Source organism: Coturnix japonica, chromosome 2, assembly GCF_054131305.1.
Source record: "Coturnix japonica strain WE chromosome 2, WE-NBRP24, whole genome shotgun sequence".
Taxonomy (NCBI): domain Eukaryota; kingdom Metazoa; phylum Chordata; class Aves; order Galliformes; family Phasianidae; genus Coturnix; species Coturnix japonica.
In genome coordinates, this window is record NC_140664.1 from 80,496,316 (window position 1) to 80,519,282 (window position 22,967).

Sequence of the window (22,967 nt, forward strand, 5' to 3'; positions counted from 1 at the left end):
GACAATGTACTTTTATCTTGTTTAAGCATATATGACTTTATTAAACTGTTTTAGTCAGCTCAAGTAATATTATTAGGATGCATGATCTAGTCCTGACCTATATTGCTTTTTCACATAAAAAGAACAACAAAAAACTCAGAGCTAGCAGCATCTTGAAGTCCATGGAAAAGGAGTAAAAGAAGCTAATCAGTTTCAACACCTCATAAAGCAAAATGATGCAGTATAATACTATGGCTCCCTCTTTTGGATAGCACACATCTACTATTCAGTACTAGGAACACTCATAATGTTCAAATATTTAAAAACAAAACAAAACAAAAAACGTATGTCTTTCACTTTTCACTTTCACTCCCTACTTAACAGCAATAAATTTAATGAATAAAGTCAGATTTTGTACAATTCTTGTGAGATGTAAATTATACTATAGATGCAGAATCTATACATTCTAAAAATAAAGACACATTTCCCAGTTAGGGCTGCAACAATGATAGTTTAAAAAAAATGTTAAACATTAGTCCATCAGTATAAATAAGAATATAAGAAAATTCTCTTATGGACTGATCTTTATTTTAGTTTTGTTATTAATACAAAATGAGGGAGAACTGTACTTAGGAAAAGCTAAGCTAGCTTACTTTTAAATAAGTGACTGGAAAGAATCAGATCTTATTCCTACATTATTTCTACATTGTTGGGAAATAAAAGTAAAAAATAAAACTATTACTGGCTTCTTTTTTAAAAATTTTCCACATGACTGTTGATTCTAGTTGAAAGTCTAGCGAATTATATACATTGATTATAAGAAATTTTGGAACATATCCTTGAAGAACTAAAACACATACAGCTATAGAATAAGTTAAAAAGAAAAGCAAACAAACAAAGAAATGAAACAAAACAAAACAAAAAAACAACAGTGTTAAAATGTACCAGTGTGGAACAATGAACACTGATGGAGCATCAATATTCATAATTAAAAATTTTTCTTACGTAAAAGTAGTTAAAACTATTGGCTTAATGGACATAGTTATGCTTCATTCTGAATCTAAATTTTACTTTTCCAAGTTCTGGTACTACTTTTCTACATTAATATGTAGGTATAATTCCATATTGTACAACTAATTCAATTTTCTCCATGTCTCCATGCATACTGTGCTGAGTCAACTAGAAATAGAATTTTTGGCAAAAAGTCTTCATGAAAAATTCAGTAGCATTATTCAATGACTTCAGCTATGTCAGCAAGAAGGCAGATTTTATTTCAGTCATATTCATTCCTATTGCTTTCTTATTATCCTTATATAAAACATAGTTGTTTAAGCAGGTGTATATAAATTAATTATTCTTCATTACTTTTTTGTCTCCTCCTTTTTCTCAAAATAGGAATCTGTCAACATTCATTAAGATATTGGGATACACAAATAAACAATTGGATTTATATCAAGTATTTTCAAATTTTTACATTATGATGACCACCCTAATTACACCATGGCAGCATATTTGCCTTCACAGTATCCAAAATTAACTTTCAAGAAGAACTGTGTTAACTAATAGGACAGTTGTTTTTCACCATAAAGGATCATTACTCATTTTATATATTGCTAGCAGTTACTCTTTATTAAAAAATTAGCATTCTAATAACCAGATTTAGATAAAGGTACATTACATTCAGTGAACAACAACAAGAAGAGTAATCTAACTTTATTGAGAATACCATTTAAAATATTTCATTAGCTGCTGCTGTGCACTAACAGTCCTACTATAAAGCGGCATCAAAATTTGCTGTTGTGATGTTTTCAAAGGTAAAAAGAAATGGGACAAAATTCATTTGTAGGCAACATAACTTTGTTTGCATTGCACATAATATATTAGCAGTAAAGTAGTAGAGAGAAACCTGACCCAACATACACAACCCTGAAAGTCACCTTTGCACTTTTTCCTCAATATAAATTTGTGCTAATTTGTTTTCTGTGAAGCTAGAATTGTTGTGGCAGTATGATACAGGGCTATAAATTCACTCATACTCTCATATTCTCTTCTTTCATCTTTTAAAAATGTGAGAAAGAATGGAGAAAGATGTAGATATTTTAAGTTTGTGAGAGAAATGAATTTTAACGATTGATGCTATCCTGACATTTCATGCAAAGCATCTGTACTAGAATGGATGACATAACTCTACGTTTTCATATGCTTTGCTATTTCAACTCTTTTCAGACATACTTTATTATTATTATTTTTATTTTTTTTTTTTTCCCTTCTCAGAAACTGGAATCTTACTCAATATTTCATCTTTTGTACCGAATTTCAACAAAAAAGGCAGGAAGATGTAGAGAGTAATCCTATAATATTATCTGAAAAGTACTGTGTGTATTTTGAATTAATCCAAATAAATCACATGAAAATTTTCTCATTATAGGATACAGACTGTTTAACTCTCAACTATGGTTCCTAATTTACCAAAGGAAACATATCATATCATTTGAAAGCTAGCTGATATAAACTAGCTACTTTTCTCCGACTGCCAAATCAAAGGAACTAAATAGTAAAACAGTTGGTATTTTCAATAACAAATGATGTCTTATCAGAAGTGATTAAATACATGTGCAGATGACATTTTCCCCTATTTTAGACCCATATCCAGATGGGTGTGTAATCTTCTAGAATTGTCTATCATTATAGCAATGTCAAATCACACGAAAGCTGTGGAACAAATTTGAACAAATGGTCAAATTCAAGAAATACTACTGAGAATCTTGGTTTTTATTTATTTATTTATATATTTATTTATTTTTCCAGAGAAGGGAAGTGAAGGGGAGAGGAAGGGAGGAGATCAATAGATTAATTTTAGAGAGATTTTTTTCCTCGGAGGGCTTTAAAACTGGAAGTAATCAAAATTGCCGTATTAAACTGAAAATAGAAGCCAAACTGTGAGATTTTATCAGATTTCTTGATGGGCTGGTTGGTCTTGTCTGTAAGAATCAAGCACAGTGAGAAATTTAGTTGATGACATTTAGGTTACTGTTTCTTTGGAAAATGCACAAACTTTTACAAAACAAAACAAATATCAGGAAGGGACTTCACTACAACTAAAACAAAAAAAAAACCAAACAAAACAAAACAACAACAACAAAAACAGGCCCTCAATACCAACATCCACTGCCAAATATCTACACAATGTCATTCTTATAATTTCACTAGAGAATACCTTAAAAAATTCCTACAATTAAAAACTGAAATATGCTTAGGAATTTTGTGGACAACTTCTACCTTATAATCTTATACGACATCTTCCCTGACTCTTGAGGGTTTCAGTATGTCAAATACAGCGCCCAATTTTAAAAAGCAGTTTAAGTTCTATCAAGGACAAAGTCTGATGGAGAAACTAACAGCAACTCTTACAAAGCATATAGCTGGTGAACATGATGTAGTACTGAAAAGTCAGTGGAAAATGTAGTCTGGCTTCTCAGAGCTATTGCAGAAGTATTATCAAGTGCATGGATAACTGATCTCTTTGATATGTTCCTGTTCTGCTCCTAGTAGGCCTTTGACAGGGTCACTCACCAAAGGCGCTTAAGAATCCATGAGCTGGAAGTGAAGGCCTTTGCATGTATTAGTAATTGATTAAATGACAAGAACCAGCAGGAAGAAGTAAATAATTGGTTTTCACACTGAAATAAGGTCTGCTGTGTTGTTCCATGGGGATCTGTACTGGAGCCAGCACTACTCAACATGTAAATAAACTGAAAACAGGTTCAAATACCAAGGTGAAAAATTTTGTGACATTCAGTGTAATAAAGATGAAGAGGCTTTGCAAAGGTTCACAAACTGTTTTTATAGCTTTGACTATGCTAATATATTTCACATGGCAAGGAAATCAACTTCTGTAATGCAATTGTCCGTGCCATTTCACTGTTTTCACAGTCCCTCCCTAAAACAACTATGGCTGTAGTAACAGGCAGTCCCCGAGAAAACTCATAGCTCTGTATGATGACCAAGACTGATTTCTTGTAGATGACCTGAACAAAGTAAATGTTCCAGCTTTGCTACATCATCTGGTCTTTACCTGACAACAATTTAATAACTATAGTAATTTTTCAGTAAAGTTGCTGCCTGTGCAATACAGAGATTGAACACCAAAATAATGGATGATGAATCTATGATAAAATTATGAAGTTACATAAAGCCACACATATACTAACCCCAGATTTTACATTTAAAATCTGACTATATACACTTAAAGTCTGACTATTCTCATCTGGATTAATGCCCAGATGATAGATAATAACAGATCTCTTCAGCCATCAAAGTAAACAAACAATACTACATAAAGAATGTGATTGACTGTTTCTATATTCCTGAAGCTCCTCCACGTTGAGTATTGCAATAAATAAAACTCTCCCATCTCAAACGGCTTAACATAAAATATAAAGAAATTCAGGGAAGGGTGAAAGGTGCAACAAGATGTATGGCATGGCTTCCCAACATGGAATGATCAAACCAGCATTCCCAAACTTTTCATCTTGGACTGAGAATTTGATACATATTGATACACTCATTAATGGCAAAGACAATGAAGAGCAAATGACTATTCATCATGGCCTACAACGATAGGTCTAGTTGTATAATGAAGCCATCATTCAACTTGTTTAAAATCAAACAAAAAAGATCTGGTTCATCTCACAGTAGATTGTTGAACCACTATTCTCCTTGCTGCACAATGTTGTGTCTCTTAGGAGGTTACACAAATACAAAGCAGAGATGCAGAAAGTAGTGATAAAGTCTATTCATTTGAATTACTAAATACCTAATATCTGGATACCAGGAAAATGGAGAAAAAAAATCATGATATATTTCTCCCTGTTTTTATACTACCGTGGATGTCCATCATACTTCTTGAAAAGATTTTGGACTGTCAGGATGCTAAGAGATGCTAAGAGGATAAGCAATACCTTATTACACCTGCCAAGAATTTACTCATGTTTTATATTTTTCTTTCATTAATGGTATCAAATGAGATATAAGGGAAAAGGGATTCTGTTCCTTTTTGGGGATATGGTGGATAGTTTTTTCTGTTTGGTTGTTTGGTTTTTTTTGTTTTTTTGTTTTGTTTTGTTTTTTTGTTTTTGTTTTTTGTTGTTGTTGTTGTTTTTTAAGAATGAGATTCAGACATAGAGAAGTCATAATACTTAATGCTTCTGAGATCACTCTTCCTTGCTTAAATGGTAGAAATAACACTTGTAGATACTGTAGACTACTTGTTTTGATAATCCAGTCTCAGATCTCAGCTGTGTCAGGTTCCTTTCAGACTGAGATAATAAATGGCAAAAGTAATGTTAAATCTATGCATTATTTCTGTGCACAAAGTCTCAGATAATTTGACTTTTCTTGATTTTACATTCCCCTTGGAGACAGCAGAAGTGTAGAAAGGGTTCTGAGCTCCGATAAATGACGGCATTCAGCAGCTGCTTCATTTGTTTGGGCAGGACACAACAACAGGCTGCAATTACCACTCCAAATCTGCTAGCTACCTTTAGCTGGTCAGCAGTTTTTTTTTGTTTTTGTTTTTTTCCCCAGTTCACATATGTGAATATATATCACCTTGCAGGAAATAACTGCATCTGTTTTTCACTATCCTTCCCTATATGAACAATTTCTAATGACTCAAATATACATAAACTGAAAAAAAAAAAAAAAAAAAAAAGATTAGTATTTTAAAATTTTATTTGAGGTACTATCTTGAAAATGTCCGTATTCCAATAAATTCTGGCTTATTACAGCCTCTTGGGCTATTATACAAGCTGCAGATTTGGTAAATGTAGCAAGTTCTTATCCTGCTACATGCTATGCTGGGGAGATAAGAAGTGGTAGGAGGCATCTGATATAGAATCTCTGAATGCTTCATTAGAACCTAGCTGTGTGACTGGAGTAAGAGCTGTGTAACAAGCTGCAAGAAAGAGGAATTTGACAAAAGAATGTAGTCCCAGTTATCAGGATTGCTGGTAACTGCGTCCCATCATTAACCATTCTACCATAGGTGAATCTCATCTGCTTAATGTAGGAAGTCTGATTTGAATCAATGTGTCTAGAAAAAATGGGCTTACACCTCCAGATATTTCTCTATTTTGTGTCAGGCAGACAGAAGTCTAAGCTGCTTATGAAAAAAAAAAGAAAAAAAAAAAAAAAAGCTTTAAATGGTGCAAGGTGTCAATATTAAAGCACAGACAACTGGTTTATGAATGAAAGGACTTGTTGTGTCACAAAAATAGGCAATTCCAGAGGAGAAGCATAAAGAAGAGCATTGCTTTGATGACAGTATTTATTTTTTCTCCTGTTTCTCAAGGCTATTCTTTAAAAATCATGAATGTGTTGTATTTGTAAATAAGGTGTGATATAAAAACATATAATGCAGTTTCATTATATGATAAGAGTAAAATGTGTTCCCTGTGGAGCAAAATCAATACTAAAGATCAAAGAAAGATCTTCAAAGGGCCTTGTGTAAAGGGTTTGCAAGTGTTATATTTCTTAGGTTCCCTTGTGTTGATGAAAAGCTGGTCCTGTAGAAATGATCATTATAGGAGAAAAATAGTCTTCTATTTTTTATTTTATTATTATTTTTTTTTAATGTGAAAACTCATCTTTTGCTTTTGAAATCCCAGTGAGCTGCTGCCTCTGGAGTATAGGTTTTTAAAGTCGCTTTTCAACCTGATTGAATACCATTGTTTATAAGTAAGAGACTCTTACACAGGATGGGTCGGAAGTGCAGCAAGTTTCATTCACTAACAGACAGGAGTATGGGTGGGGAGAAAGAGGCCCGGCAGTGCTTCATTTCCATCCAGAAAAGAAGTGCAGATCATATTTCACTGCCCAGGGAGAGTTGCTCAATACAGAGCTGTGTCTGCTTGAGACACTGCCAGTGGGGATTGGGCAAACGTAAATCAAGGCATTCTCCTGCCAGGCTTATCCACTCATGGGACTAGCATTTTCTCACTGTGTGATACGGAGGTTGACTCAAGCCCTGGCTGCATTTGGTCTAGAATCTCCAAAGTATGTTCCTAAGAGGCTGGGAACAGAAAGATAAACATTTCTAAGGATGCATGGATAAACCATGTATTCACTTACCAACAGGTGTTAAATCAATTATTCCAATATCAATTGTTATCAATTGATATTCTCTAAAACTTTATTTATGTTCATGTGACTCCCTGATAAACATAGCTCAGGAAACAGTAGCGTCCAAGGTATAAACATCTATCTTGAGCAGTTTTCTGGAAAAATTTTCTGCTGGAAAGCTGTTCTGAAATTCCGCTAATAAAGTGTTGGGAAAATAAGTGTTCATCACTCCAGGATCTGTCCCTTCTGTGTTTGAGATCCCTCATAACATATTTCAGTCCTCCTAGAAATAAATGAAAACACCTTTCTTCATTCCAGCAGGTTCAGCAGCAGGTGGTTATAGTGAAGATGCACACTGATTTTTTTTTTTGTTTTTATTTTTTTTTCATCTCTCCAGTGCTGCACCCAACCCTAACTTTACTTATGAAGAGAGAAAAAGAGAAAAATTAGGAAGATGATTTTTAGAAGTTAGTTATTACTGATGCATCCAGAGTCCATTTATTTATATAGGATAATTGGAATCAGAAATCATTTGACTGCTGCATTTGGAAGGAGATGTACACACATACCTCATCAGTCTTTAGTTAGTCAGGAAAGAAATATAACTGAAACAGAAGTGGCACAGATCTAGCCCTGTAGGTAAGTCTTGATATTATTGGTGACCATGTGCAGTTTATAGTGAAGCCTGTGTTAGTACAGCTTCACTGCTCTTGGTATTCAGACTCCATAGATTAAAGCTGTGAGGGTTATTCTGAAAGTAATACCTCCTCCTTTATTATATCAGCCCACGGCATCAGAGGCAGATGCTGGTGATATGGCAGCAGAGGTTGAACCTCCTGCCAATATTCTGTTACATTTTATTGCTGTGTGACAGATGACAGTAGAGGGGCATTCTGAAAGAATGGTGTCTGATATGGCAATGTGTATGAAGCAGAGGTTTGTCAATGAATTCCTCTACATTGAACAAATAGCATCCACTGGCTTTCACTGATGCTGACTGAACATTTATAGAGGCCAGACAGTGGATGTGAGCATAGTAGGTGGTGTGTGCGTTTCAGTAGCGATGACAGTGTCATGTTCCTTACAGCCATGCAGATTTACAAAAGTACAGCATGCAGGTTCTTATTCATGAGTAGCAAAAATGTATAACTAAAAGTGGTGACTATGTTGAAAAGTATGCTTTGTAGCTGAGAATTTGCTCTATCAAATAGTATTATTATACTCTTTGTATCTTCTATAGTTTCCATAGAAATAAAAGGAGGCATTACTTTCAGAGTGACCTAGGTATGTTCAGATAATTTGTTTGCAGAAGAAATGCAGCCAAAATAAATGAAGATACTACAACACATACAGGCTACAGAAGATTCACACTTGCTATATTCTGTTTAAATACGTATCTTAGTTTTACAGATTGTATGAATCATTGTGAATACAGTTGCATCCCTTCTATTTAAAACCTGGTGAGAGCAATACAAAGTGCTTCTGCTGCACTACTCTGCTATTTTTGGATATAAATGAGCACTGCAGCCCATGTCTTTAAAAACAAATTTTTACTTCACTATTAGCAAATGAAATAAGCTGATGTGGGATACATTATCAAGTTGTTGAAGGTTAGCCTTTCTTCATGTCATGCTTGTGAGCGACTGTGTTGCACTAATTAAAAACATTACCATGGCAATTGCTATAGAAACATTTAAATTGGCATCATTGCTAACAAATCCTTGCTATTGATCCCAGCAGGGCTTATTGCACACTGCACCTGATGAATCTAAATAGAATATTTTACTTTCAAAAGGACTTTAAAATATACTTTTTTTTTTTTTTTTTTTTTTTTTTTTTTTTCCTGTTGCTAATGTGCGCAGGAGAATCTTCTACACAGACATAATTCATTTATCTAAAAACTCTTGTAGGATTCTGATATCAGAGTTCTTCCTGCAAGGAGAGACTGTAGTAATTCCAGGTAGCCACCATGGGTCCCTCAAAATGTAAAAATCACATCCACTCAGATGCTCTGATTTGCTGAGTGAGGAAACACTGAAATTCTCCACAGTCTAATCCATGTTTAGCATGGGAATAGCTCAAGGAAGTTTCCAGTGTACCTACAAAGAAAAAAAAAAACCAACAAAACTCTATTTAACATGAACAATGAATTAACTGTAGTATTGTGTAAATAGTAGAAGCAGAAGTGAAGCAATAAATATTATGCATATAATTTCAACCAGTTACTGAGAACAAAACCTATTAAAATTCTGCTCTCTGGTTTCAGACATATTTTCTCCTCTTAGAAGAAATGTAATTGCTGTAATGTTTAGCAGATCCAGAATCATCTGGACGAATAAATCTCTCTTTACAGCTAAAACATCCTACTATGGGAAAGAACAGTCTCTATTTATTTATGTGTTTGTTAGTCATTTCAAAATCAGACTTTCGTTGAACTTGATGAGCAGTTAGTCCTTCTGTTAATTAGCGAGGTAATCAGTAGAGGGCAGCACTACACAGAAAACCACATTGAAGTACGGGAACCGACATTACTTCGGCAAGAAATCCCTTGTCGTAAGTCTGGTATTTGCAAATAAATAGTTCTGTATAGTGTATTTAGAGTACCTGTGCACTACAAATTGTGGCCCCTTGGGCATCAACTCTTACTTTTTCAGATTGCACTAGGAAATTCTCATTTCAGCCTAACAGTACACCTACTTAATTTTTCAAATGTACCACCTAACTCATTTGAAGAGCTGGCTGAGACAAAATGCATAAATCATTCCTTGGAATACAATGAAAAGAGTAGCATATAAATCTAATGCATTGGAATGGCTATGGCATGTTGATTTTGGGTGGGGATTTTGAGGAAATTAAATGTTTCATTTTGAAACAGCAAAAATGAAACAACTGAATTTTTCTATGTTATTTCTATTTGAGACTATCCCACAATTAAACATGCAATCACACATCTCCAAATGACTACCTGAAAATACAGGCTACTCTGAAAATCGAGCCTCTGATTTATTTCCATAAAAAGTAAAACAGATACAAAGAGTATAATAACAGTATTTAATAGAGAAAATTCTCAGTTACTAAATGTTTTATTTTTCAACATAGTCACCGCCGTATTCACCAGTGGTAAGCAAGAGTCTATGTACTTCAGAACTGTTAAACTTTGCACCAGCGAAGGTGAGCCACTGTCTCTGTCATCACTGCTGAAATACGTCACCTACCACATCACTGTGCTCACATCCACAGACATAAACATTCAGCAAATGTCAGTGGGTGCCATTTTTTTCCACATGGGGGAGTTCTTTGTAACACCCATCTGCCATAAAATGTAATGAAAGCAGTAAAATGTAATAGATCTTGGTGGGGAGGTTCAACCTCCACTGCCATAACACCTATATCCATCTCTAATATTGTGGATGTAATAAAATAGAAGGCAATACTTTCAGAGCAGCCTTCATATATTGATGTTCATAATCTTTCCCCCAGTACTGTTAAAAAATAAAATATAATAATAATAATAATAATAATAATAATAATAATAATAATAATAATAATAATAATAATAAATTGGAGTGTTAATTTTTTCTAGTTTTGAATTATGACTAATGACTTCAGAGGAAGAAATATATTTTATGCTCTTCAATGGCATATGCTTCACAGTAGTCTTCCAAAACTTTGGAGTTTTGTAAAATATATATTGTAGGATTTTTTGCTTTCCAGGTTAACTATGTATTTAATTTTTGCCAAATACTTAGGTTCTTTCAGATGTTTGCTATATTATTTTTTAATGTAGAAGAGCTAATAAACTCCAAGAAATTAGAGAAATTTATCAGTAATCACTGTAAGTATATAAAGCCATAATATTTATTTAAGTTTCAGCATATCATTCAAATCCAAACCAAAAGCAATCAAATTCAAAATTTGATCAATATGAATATTTGCACTTTTTGTATTTTAGAATGTATGTAACATGAATCCTTGAACTGCAATCTAACAAATAAATCATATAACACAGCCCTGAAAGAGTAAGCACTGTCTCAAGTCAAATCAAGCAGTGTTTCCAAGGTTAAGACAGGAAATTTGTGAGACATTTTACAAACCAGTATATCAGCTCATCATATAGAGTATTTTCAAATTAGCTGCTGTTGCTCTTTACTACTATTGTATAATACCTTAAGCATACACTTGCAGAGTCTGAAGAGGCCATGAAATCTGCCTCTGGTGGGTGGTGTACTTGGTGATCCAAACAACCATGTTTTATGTGCTACACTGATAAGTGGTAATATTCAGTGATTAAAAAGTATTTATGCTATACAGGGAATCAGAATAACTCAATTTAGGCATTTAAAATCAGGATAAAAGATTGAACATAATATTGTCCTGTTGTGTTTTTTTGTTGTTGTTGTTAGTTAGTTTGTTTTGTTTTTTCTTTCTTTTATTATCATTATTATTTGTTGGTTTATTTTATCAATCTCATTTGATCTTTGTGGAATAAGCATAGAACAGGGTAATCATATAATGTATCTAACGTGAATCATTTCACAATATCAAAAATTACTGACATTAAATTAGCAGCAGGAGAGTTCCCTTCTGTCCTTGCACACTCAACAGGAACATATTAGACAATGAAAGATAGAAACAAGATTTTGAGTATACCTACAGAATTCAAAGAAAACACATCCAATAATGTGTGCCAAGATGTACATACAGGGTGCATGTGCAGGATTTTATGTAAGTAGAATTTACTTTGCTCTCTGATTCTTCAATTAAAACAAAGCAAAATAAAATAAAAGTTTTCCTGTATTATATCCATTATCTTCTGCATAAATTTGACACCTATTAAATTGATTTTTTTTTTTTTGTAGTTTGATTTTGAACATGATATTAGGGAGTGATAAATATTCTAAGCTCTCACTTCTTGCTAAGATAAATCTGTTTGAAGTTACTAAAATTCTAAGACTTTGATCTTTCTTTCAAATTGACAGTTAAGATCCTGAGACCTCAAAGAATATCACAATTTTATGGAGAACTCCACACAAGGGCACAACTTTATCTATGAAATCATTAAAGTATTTAGAATATTATTCATTAAATATTTTCTTGTTAAATAACTTTGGCTCTAAACTGATAGATAATTTTCATTAAAAAAATAAAAAATAAAAAAAAATCTATTTCCATAAATTCCCATATAAAAACCAAAACATCTTCATCCCCCAAATAAAATCATTTTTAAAAAGTAAAGGTAGCTTCAGTTAAAGTAGAGTTTTGAAAGAAAATGAGTGTATACATTATGGCAAATTTTAGAATTTCAGTATTCTAAAATTTCTGGGTGTTGTGCTTTCTTGTCACTATCACTGTCCATGAACTAGATTCCCGGTGTAACCTTTACTTTAGGTGCTGAGTTGTTTAACTAGTTTTCCTGTAATACACATCACAGCTCAGGTAAGGATATCTGAAAAATAAAGCAGGTTTTACTGGTGCCTCAGGTTATCAAAGAGACTGTGACCTCAGGAATCTCACTTGCATTGCCAAATCAAGACTATTCCATTTCAAACAAGAACAAAAAACAAAACAGTAAGAAAAAAAAGATTTTGATTAAGCTGTATTTACAAACTTTTACAGAAAATATCAGTATCTATGTAGGAATTAATAATAACAGTATTCTATGTCATGAAATTTACCATTTGTTTCTGAAAGAAAAGATAAATACATAGTACATACAGGATTCTGACCCAAAAGTTGAATTTTGTTAACCTCAACAGAATTAATACGAAAACAAACTTTTCTAACTAGCTTTTGTAAAGAAGCCTGTTGAAGTCATCAACAATACTTTAATTTTCATTTTCTATCATTTTCTCCTTTGTGCAGAAACTGAAGTGTATTCTCTAGACATTCAGCAATAGGGAGAATTCTTGTTTATGAAATAAGAGAAAATTCAGACTTGCAGATAATAAGAGAGGATTCCATCAGACCAAGGTGGAAGAGATTAGATTACAAGTTTTCTTACTACATGAGTTTTTTTTAATGTTTAAAGAAGCAACTGGTAGCTAAACTTTTCTGACCAAAAGGCATTTTCCTCAAGTAACTTCTTACATTACTGTCTATGTATCTGTAGTGCGAGAAGGTGTAATGGAAGAGGGAGAAGCATCAAAGGACTTGAATTTAAACTCTAATTCTTGTATGTAATTGTCTCAAGAAAAGGTTCAAATACACAACTACCTTTTATTCATACTGTTTTATGTTATTTGCATGAGTTGTTGTCTTGATCACTAGGCTACTGGTAGACTGCAATTTACTCAAATACTTTTCTCCATTCCCTAGGTCCTATTTCCAAGAGGAATATAACATTTCAGAATTTTGTCTGGTGAATTATTGCAGAAGTGGAGTCTAATAGAACCTCTGTAAATGATGAAGGCTTATTCCTTCTTGACAGTTTTGCTTTGGAGCTCTATGCTTCATGCTATTCATATGATGCCATCACAAAAAAGGACTAACAAGCACTCACACAGTGAAAGGATAACAAGACTGTCAGAGAATGATGGAAAAACACTGCATCGTACCAAGCGTGGATGGATGTGGAATCAATTTTTCTTGCTGGAAGAGTACACAGGTCCAGATACTCAATATGTGGGTAAGGTAAGTCCTGTGTTTAAGGGATTGTTTACAGGTGGTGCATGTGACAACCTTGGTATTTCCCCTCCCTCTCTTTGTTTTTTATGATGCAGTGTTCTGAATTCTAGCTCTTCAAAGTTCTGTCTTTCCTGATACAACACAGCTCAAGCGTTTCCATATTTCTAGTCCTTTGTGGTGTCCACCATCAACAGACTTGCCTCGTGTTCTGGTGTAATTGTACAATCTTGATATTAACTTAGAGTAACCACCAAGAATGACTTGCAAACTAAGGAAATGTTCATCTTAAAACTGTAATAAATAATAAATGTTAATTCCAGCTTCTGTCATTCATTCATAGTGCTCTCACTTAGCAAGGGTTGTCACGTAGCTGTCATATTTTCTGGTGCCTAACTACCATGTGAATTGAGACATTTTTAATTAAAAGACTGCAAACTGTTTTTGAACATTTGTTAGCACCTCTAACCATGTGAGGTAGGATCATCTGGAAAAGCTTTATTATGGGAGAAATGTCAGAGAAGCCAACTATAATTATAACTATGAACTCGATTCTGACCCCACTTATACTAACACTATACTCACATTATTCTGTTGTAATAAGTAGAAATAAGATAATTCCAAATAATCCTATTGCTAGATATATTTATCAGTGAAAAACATAGGAAGATGTGGTATAAGTGAATGGATCTTCAATAAAGGGTAAACTGATTGTGTAATTTCTAAAATAAAATATTGTTTGGAAGTACATTACAGAATAAGCTTACAAATAAGGGGCAAAATAATAGAGATCTTCATAAAAGTTCTACCTCTACTCAAATAAATACTTTTTGTTAACATAGAAGTTTCTTGTAGAGGAAAAGTAAATAGCAAATGTAAGAGTTTATTTTTCTGGACACACTACTATAGATGAATGGACTTCAGACCATCTATTCATTCTAAATCTAAAATAAATTAGGCTTACCTAAAGACTGTTATCAATATCTTTGTTTCACACAAGGAAAATTACTCAGTGTAAGTCTACACGGTATATTGAATCAGGTGCTAATTTGCCCTGCAGTCCTTCCAAACTAACTAACAGCCATTGGACCTTATTGACATATCTGAGTTCAAGAAAGAAAACATGTCCATAAAGCAGTATAAATATCTGAGATGATGTATTTATTACAATATAGAGAGCATGTTGAGATTGTTTACATTTCTCCACAAAATCTTGTATGGAGGCCGTGAGGAAGGGGCAGCATTAGTGATTTTCTAACAGAAAACACCACAAACATCATCCTGTGTTTCACAGACATGGCATTGAATTTAGTGTAGTTCATGTTGTAACAAAATGGTCATGATTGTCCTTAGTGGCATAAAAATACAGCTATTATATTTGAATTAGATCACATTTACCCTACTACATGGCATACACAGCAACTCCTAAAAAGTAATCTCAGGTTAGTATTTCTCTGGCTTTTATTTATACTGTTCTACCTTGTACTAAGCCCTAACTTGTCTGAGATCCCTGGAAGTTGGGAGGTAGCCTTTTTTGTTTGTTTGTTTGTTTGTTTTTTGTTACTTTCTTGCACATACAAGAGTAGTCTAAGAAGTTGAAGCTGGCAGATGTAATCATGGTCTCATTTATCTGAGTGATGCTTAGAGACAGGCTTCACCCTATGACAAGAAGTAACTCAAAAAGAGGTCAGATCTACTAAGAAAGCAGATGACAAAACCAGCTCTTTGCAAAGCTGAAGGATAGCTCAGAGATTGCTAAAGCAGGTGGCATGGTCTTAATGGACTCTGAACAGCTAGAGGAGAGCTTATGTTCCCAGTTACTGCTTTTGGACAGAAGCAGTGGTAATGGTGATAGGTGACATAAAATGGATACCAGCAAGTGTGGTAACTGATCGCAATAAATGTGCTTCAGATGTGCAAAATGTCAGATATCTCACATCTTTAACTGTAGTCATTATGAAATATCCCTAGGTGGGAAGAAACAGACTTAACCAAAACCATCAACAATTTTGGAAAATACAGTTCTTTATGGTTTGCAAAAATATGCATAAAAGATTTCAAGAGATGAGATTTTTCTTCCTTTTATTAAATCACTCAATTATGTTCTCATGTGAAAGCTAGTCTTTTTCTGCATAGAACATACAGTTAGCTAATCAAAGACGGTTGAAGGATAGGTAATCTGTGAAGTTTCATGCAATCTATGTGAGAGCAATGTTGAACTACAGAATACAAAACTTTTAAAATGTATATCTATCCCAAAAACTAAAAGGAGAACAATAACAACGTTTTTGACACCACCCAAAAGAAAAAGAACTTTTATTTTTCATATTAAAGGGGGAAATGCAAATCAAAAAGAACTAACATTGCTCAAAATTAACTAATGGGAATAACCTCCCATTTAATAAATTTCATAAAAATAAACAAACAGAGCTTCACATGTCATAAGAACCATTTTAATTGGATGCAAACTCTAAAAAAAAAATCTCTGCTCTACCACCAGTTAACAAATGAGTTTGATTCATGACATTTTCCTACATGTCTTAGTAAAAATTATAAAGAAAAAGCTAATGAAAACTCACTTTTGGTGTGCTGGTTTCAGTATCTGTTTGAATGCAACCATTTATTAATTGCAGTCTGCCCTTAATTTGCAAGTATTCAGATATTATTGTAAGTTACTTTCTTTACTATTGTAGTCTGAGTTACAAGAAAAGAGAGAAAATGAAAAGTACTTCATATAACCTCACAGGAAGTCTTGCTACACTACCACATTCATCAGACTTAAAAATTAAATTTCACTCAATTGCCTCATTATATATGCATCTATTTGTTTCTTTTCCTTTTTTAATGTCATTGAAAAGAAAGAAAAATGAATCAATGAAGCCCTTACTCTCATTATCTCCATTGTTGTTCATGTCCTCTCAGTAAAGTTGTGACAGCCTTGGCTATACTTTGTTTCTGCCTGTGTCTGTGAAAAAAAGCTTGTGATCTGAAGGCGTAACCCACTTAGCTGTGTCTTGATTTATTGCATAAATATTTTTATCTATATATTGAAATCTATCTTGATGTTGCCTTTAGAATATAAAAATTTGTATTTTTATTTGTCTCCAATCAACATATGCATTTAATCCATAAAGATTTATTCAAAGAATTTGTTATTTTCCTTCAACAGAATCAATTTGATAAATCACCTATTCTTAGATGAGAAAACATACAGAAGCGCTGTGTGTTCCAAATGTGTCCTCCAGTTCATTATGGATTCATCGTAACACTATCCTTTCAAAAATTGTTGCATTCAGTACAGAACCTAAGTGCTGTTAAAAACAGCATGTTACTTTACCATCCTTTAACTTAACAGTATAATATGTTTCAAAGAAAACAATTATATGTTGCTGACTTATAACCATTCAGAAGCATAATCCACATGAGGAAAGAATTCACTGTGAACATTCTAAGAATGCCGCATCTAGCGTGCGCTACAAAACAGTAAGAGTCCCATATTCCTTGGCCACATTATTTTTAGATTTCTATGCGGAGAGTGCGATATTAAATATAAAAATGGATTTTTTTTCATCATCATCATGATGCTGGGCATCTTCTGTCTCTAGAAGATTATCTGAACTGAAGTACACTCAGCCTCATTGTTCACTTAAAAAACTCTTTTAATAGTTGTTTAATTTGTTTAATTTCTCTTTGTTATACTCTTTGTTGGCCTGTGCCACACATTCCTATCCTCATGTGGGTCTTCCTCAATCAGAGAAACATTTACACTCTTTTAAGGGAGTCAAGGAGAGACATTTATAACACTAGCTGATCCATACAGTTGTTGATATCTGTTTATTTAAGACAAATGCCACCCAATGACCTGGTCACCTTTGTGTTGACATGAGGTCACCTTCATTGCAACAGTGATCAGTCAAATATTTAAAGTCAAAGCTATCATTTAAAACAAAGATTTGAAGAAATTTTTATAAAAAGCTTTTGTTTGGATTGAGAGTGTACTAAAATAAAATGAGAGTAACTAAAATGAAAGCTGGGGGAAAAAAAAAAAAAAAAAAAAAAAGGAGACTATGTAAAGCCATGTGGACATGTTGGATGGAATTCTCTGCTGTCTCTGATAGTAACTTTCACTTGCCTTTTGAAATAACATTTTCACTTTAATAAAAACTAGATTTTCTGAGCTTAGAAGCCTCTTGGTCCTTATGTTAAAAGAGTTATGCAGGTGTGCTTCAGAGCTCCAGCTGGCTCAGGGACTTGCCACGATAGACCTAGCTTCTTATTACATTCATTAATTATCATTAATTAACTATAATTAATTGGCAGACCTATAATTACTTGTTATCAGGATATCATTTACTCTGTTAAAAAAAAAAAAAAAAAAAAAAAAAAAAAAAAGGTGGGAGGGTGAAGAAAATGTATTTATCAAGTTACTTTCCATGATGCTGCATATTTATTCCATGGATTATGGAATTTATGGGAGCAATTCTGAAATGGGGAAATGTTTTGTCTATGCTGTGTTTTACTGATATCTGCCTGTCTAGTAATAAAAAAGAGAGAAAAACTCATCAGAGCAAATCAATATGTGGCTACATAGAAAGGCTAATTTGACTGTCACATAGTGGTATTGTAAAACACCTTGCCTGTTGGAGAAAGGCCTGTGTATAGTCAACTTGAAGATAAATAGAAAAACTGTTAATGACTCTCAGAGCAGCAAGGCTTTTCTTCCTGTATGTATCTGATACATCAGTTCCTGTCCACTGAAGGAATCATCACACATTTCATTCTTGTAGAAGGAGAAAAATGTATTGGTGAACATAATCACTCAGTTTAACATTATGCTGAATATCAATAAGAAAAGGAATCTGTGTTCTCTTGTGAGCTGAAGAGGTCAAATCCTCCCTGTATGTATCACCGGAGCAACACAAACACAGTAGGCTAACTTCTGCTCTCTCAGATTCTGGTCAGGTAACTCACCTGAAATCACTCTTTTCTATTTCTACACAGCAAAGGGTAATAAAAGGTGTAAGAAATCATTATGGCCTCCATGAACATGCCAGAAGTTATGAATTCCTCCCAAGATTGCTTCACATTTCAGGGACAAGTATGCCAATTACAAATGTTATCCATTAAACCATTTTGTTTTTTATTTTTTATTTTTTTCCAAATGGGGAGTGTGAGAAAATTAATATCAGACTGACAGTATTAAATTTATGTTAGCTTGAACTGAAGAGAAACTGTAACTATATATTCTCCACTTCCAAAGAAGAAATGTTAGGATAAATTACACCAGTTTGCCTATTTTCAAATTGTAGAACTTAAAAAAAAATAAAAATAAAAATAAAAAAAAAAAATCTCAAATAACTTTTTGGAAGGAATGGTTCAGCTAAAAGAACAAAATTTTAGCCAAATCCTGCCATAAAATTATTTTCAGATACTAAAGAAGAAGTTTAATTAAAATTTTAATTAATTTTTACCTTATGTACTATTTTCTTTATGTTTTCCACTTTAAAATTGTAATTGTCTATTACGCTTATTGTAAACATGCTTTTCCTCAGAACATCTATATATCTGAGTAGTCTTATATATATATAGTTTTATATATAGTTATATATATATATATATATATATATATATATATATATATAGTTTTACAAAATAGTTCTGGAATTCCATTTCAAAGGCCATAAATTAAATGGTTACTTGATCAAAAGCTGGACTGGGGAGAACTGACTTGAAGAACATGTAAGGGCACACAATGAAAATGAATCATAGAATCACAGAACCATAGAATTTCCCGATGAGATTTTAATGTTTGGTCCGGCTTGACTTTGGTGACACCGCCAAATGGGGGGAACCATCATTATCACCACTATAGAGTTGTCCCTGCAGAGCACTGTACCTGTTCTGCAGGGGGAGCTGGGGAGGCAGCGGAATATCTGGGCTGTTGTGCCTGCATCACCAAGTAGGGACCTTTTGCCATTACTCCACACCCCTCAGTTCTTCATTGTTGTTGCTAAGGGGAGGAGGGGACAGGGGGCTCACTGCAGCAGGAACCCTGTGATGTGCGGAAATCAGACTCTATAACCAGAGATAGGTTATAAAGCAGGTATGCGTTTATTCAGCACTGGGCACATGGGGGATAATTCCTCCAATCATGTGCATCAATGGACAGAAGCATTGGAAAGTTATAGACCAAGCATATACATATTCATAAAATTTCCGAGAAATCATTAACATATTCATTGTTTATCTGGGAACTCATTTACATGCTGTCCCTCCTTCTGACCCGTGCACAGTCTGTAGTGGGGGTCTCGCTCCGGTGGTCGTTGGGATGAAGTCAGAAGTCTTCCTCAGGTTACTTCGACCCAGCTCCTCTACTCAGTCAGTCAAAGCCAGTTTCTTTGGCTACCTTTCCATTCCAGCTGTATTGTCTTAGCTATAGTCTCAGCTGTGCTATCCCAGCTGTATCAGCAATGTCGACATGTCCCACTAGACCTATTCTTCTGACACTCCCCAAGGCCTAGGATACTTAATCTTCATGAAGGGCCCCTATTTTCTTGATTCTTGCTTTCACCTGCCTGCCTGCTGGTTCCCCTCTATCACCTATTTGCTAGGCAGCAGGGCGAGACATTCTCCATGTGGAGCCTCAGCTGGCTGCCAAGATCTCAGGACCAATAGAGACTGGCACTACTATCTTTCTCTCTCTCTCATTCCCTTATGCTCCTCAGCCTCTCCACATCTCTTTCAGGTAAACTACAAGGCTGAGTAAGTCACTTTGGTTGTATCTTACACAAGTGCTGTCTCTCTCACCTAGCACTGCAAAGGCCCGGCTCTGACACTGACTACAGCCAGAGACCCATGCACTAGCATGTTGTTTTGGGGACCTCAGTCTGGGTCTCGACATTTTTCTTGGCCACAGCCCTCCTTTCATGTGTGCATGGGATTTCAGTCTGGGTCTCCACACTGTTCCTGGCAGTAGCCTTCCACCAAAGTGCAACCATGGCAAACCAGCAGACTCACTAGCACTATTAGAGTAGCCTTAAAGGGATGTAACAGATCAACTCTGCCCTTCTGCTGTAGTGCTGGCACTGCCTTTGCACCTTACCAGGCCGTTAATCCCCACAATTATCACTTGCTTCACAATGATAACAACCTTCCTCACTGTGTAGTCCCTTGAATGGGTGGCTTACAGGTTCTCCATGTTTGAACAGCACACGTGGTTCACACACCCTGACTCCTCCTCTCTGTCCCAGCTCCCTGAAGCTACTTTTAGGCAGGGGGGCATGGATGCAGAGCTATTGCCCTAGCAATGCCCATGTCATGTCAACCACTCTCACAAGAGCTGCTCAACTTCTGTTACCTTGGGGCTCCCTGAATGAAGGGACCAACCAAACCCCACTGTACCTTGTGATCAGTCACTGCAGTTCTGTCCAGGACAGCTCCAAAGCAGCTAACCTCAGCCATCACGGGCTTCTTCCTTGGACTGGAAGGAACTCCAAGGACTGCTAAAACCTGTCAGCACTCAGTCAGGTTAGAGAGCTCTCTTAGTTTCGTGTAGCATCAGGATAGTGTGTCTTTATTGTGTTCAGCATACATCTTATATAGCATTCAATTACAAACAAGACATACCTGTTCCTCTAACAGTTCTTCTAATCAGTTAATTGGTCCCAGCTTCTCCTAAACAGCACTGATAAAGGATGAACGGTTCCTTAAGAATAACAAGATTAACAATGCATATCAATGGAACCTCCTGTCCAGCCTTAGAAGCAAACAGACACTGCTTGCTCTTGTCTCAGCGTCTGGTCTTCCAGGGTTTCACAGTGATAAGGTCTACCAAAGAGTCTGATAAGCTCTTTGGTGACTTGCTCACAGTTAAATCTACCCCGACAAAGACCCACCCCCCCTGCAACAGGTAGGGCCACCAACCTCCAGACCTGGTCCTAGACCAGGGCCCCATCCAACCTTGTCTTGAATGCCTCCAGGAATGGAGCATCCACAGTCCCTCTGGGCTGCCTGTTTCCGAATCTCACCTCTCTCTGTAGAGAACTAATTATAGAATCTCAGAATGACCTGGGTTGAAAAGGACCTCAAAGATCATCTAGTTTCAATCCCTTGTCATGGGCAGGGTCGCCAACCAGTAGACCAGGATACCCAGAGCCACATCCAGCCTGGCCTTGAATGTCTCCAGGGATAGGGCATCCACAATCTCTCTGGGCAACCTGTTCCACTGCATTGCCACTCTCTGAGTAAATTTTCTCCCTACCATCCAAAAATGAAGATGACAACAAAACCAAATATTTGAAATATTTGGATTTATGATGTAAATGGTTGTTTTAACTTTTCCTAATACATAAAAATGACAAGCACAGAAAAGTTAAGTGATATATATAGTGGTTTATTTCCAGACAAGCAGTCATAAAATAATTTTATCTAATGTAAAATTTCTAATTGCTGATGTTATCCATTTATGTTTTATCTGTTGCTAGGTACTTGTTATTAAGAGCAGAAATATGTTTACTTTCTATATATTGAGAATGACTTTTTTTTTTTTTAAATAAGAAAGTTCTTTTTTTCCAACATTTATGTAGCTCAAGTAGCATTCACACTGTATCAAACTGTTAAAAATGTCACATGTACTTACATGAACTTTAAAAATTGCACTTTCCTTATAGTTCTTACAGGGACTATAGACGTAAGCATATTTTTCTTTTTAATAAACATTTGTGATGAATAATCACTCAAGTACCAATTGGTAACAGAGCATCAAACCTTCAAATGCAACCAGCTGGGTAGCTGACTAATAGAACTGAACTAACAAATGTAAAGTAAAATACAGAAAGTATTTGTTTACATTCTGTTTCTACCACTGCAGCGTCTGAATATAAAATGCTGAGACTAAGGATCCTTTAAGTCATTAGTTTTTGAAAACAACAACCACAAAAATTTGGAGGGAATTACAGACAGGGATCTCCCAGAAGTAGTCCAGTGGAAATCTAGAAAGATAATGAAGGGCCTGGAGCATCTCCTGTATGAGGAAGACTGAGTAACCTGAGTCTGTTCAGCCTGGGGGAAAAGAAGACTGAGACAAATATTTATAAATATCTAAAGGGAGGTGGGATGCAAATGGATAAGGCCTCTTCCAACCCATGTGATTCTGTGATTCTGTGATACTCTATGTTCTGTTTAACACAAGCGGCTATAAGATATAACCACTTATTTAACCATGTATATTTATTTACAATTTTAAA

At 34.8% G+C, this 22,967-nt stretch overlaps 1 protein-coding gene across 6 annotated transcripts in view; it reads left to right on the top strand.

The window, feature by feature from the left end:
* Positions 1–22,967, top strand: part of CDH9 (cadherin 9) — a 94,183-nt gene that overhangs the window by 16,676 nt on the left and 54,540 nt on the right. For 5 of the 6 annotated variants that reach the window (XM_085537809.1, XM_085537810.1, XM_015854463.3 and 2 more), the window contains exon 2: positions 13,417–13,731. In XM_085537809.1, the coding sequence (XP_085393935.1) occupies positions 13,501–13,731 (231 nt within the window). In that variant the 5' untranslated portion in view covers positions 13,417–13,500. The remainder of the gene's footprint in view (positions 1–13,416; positions 13,732–22,967) is intronic. The other variant, XM_085537811.1, reaches the window with a different exon arrangement.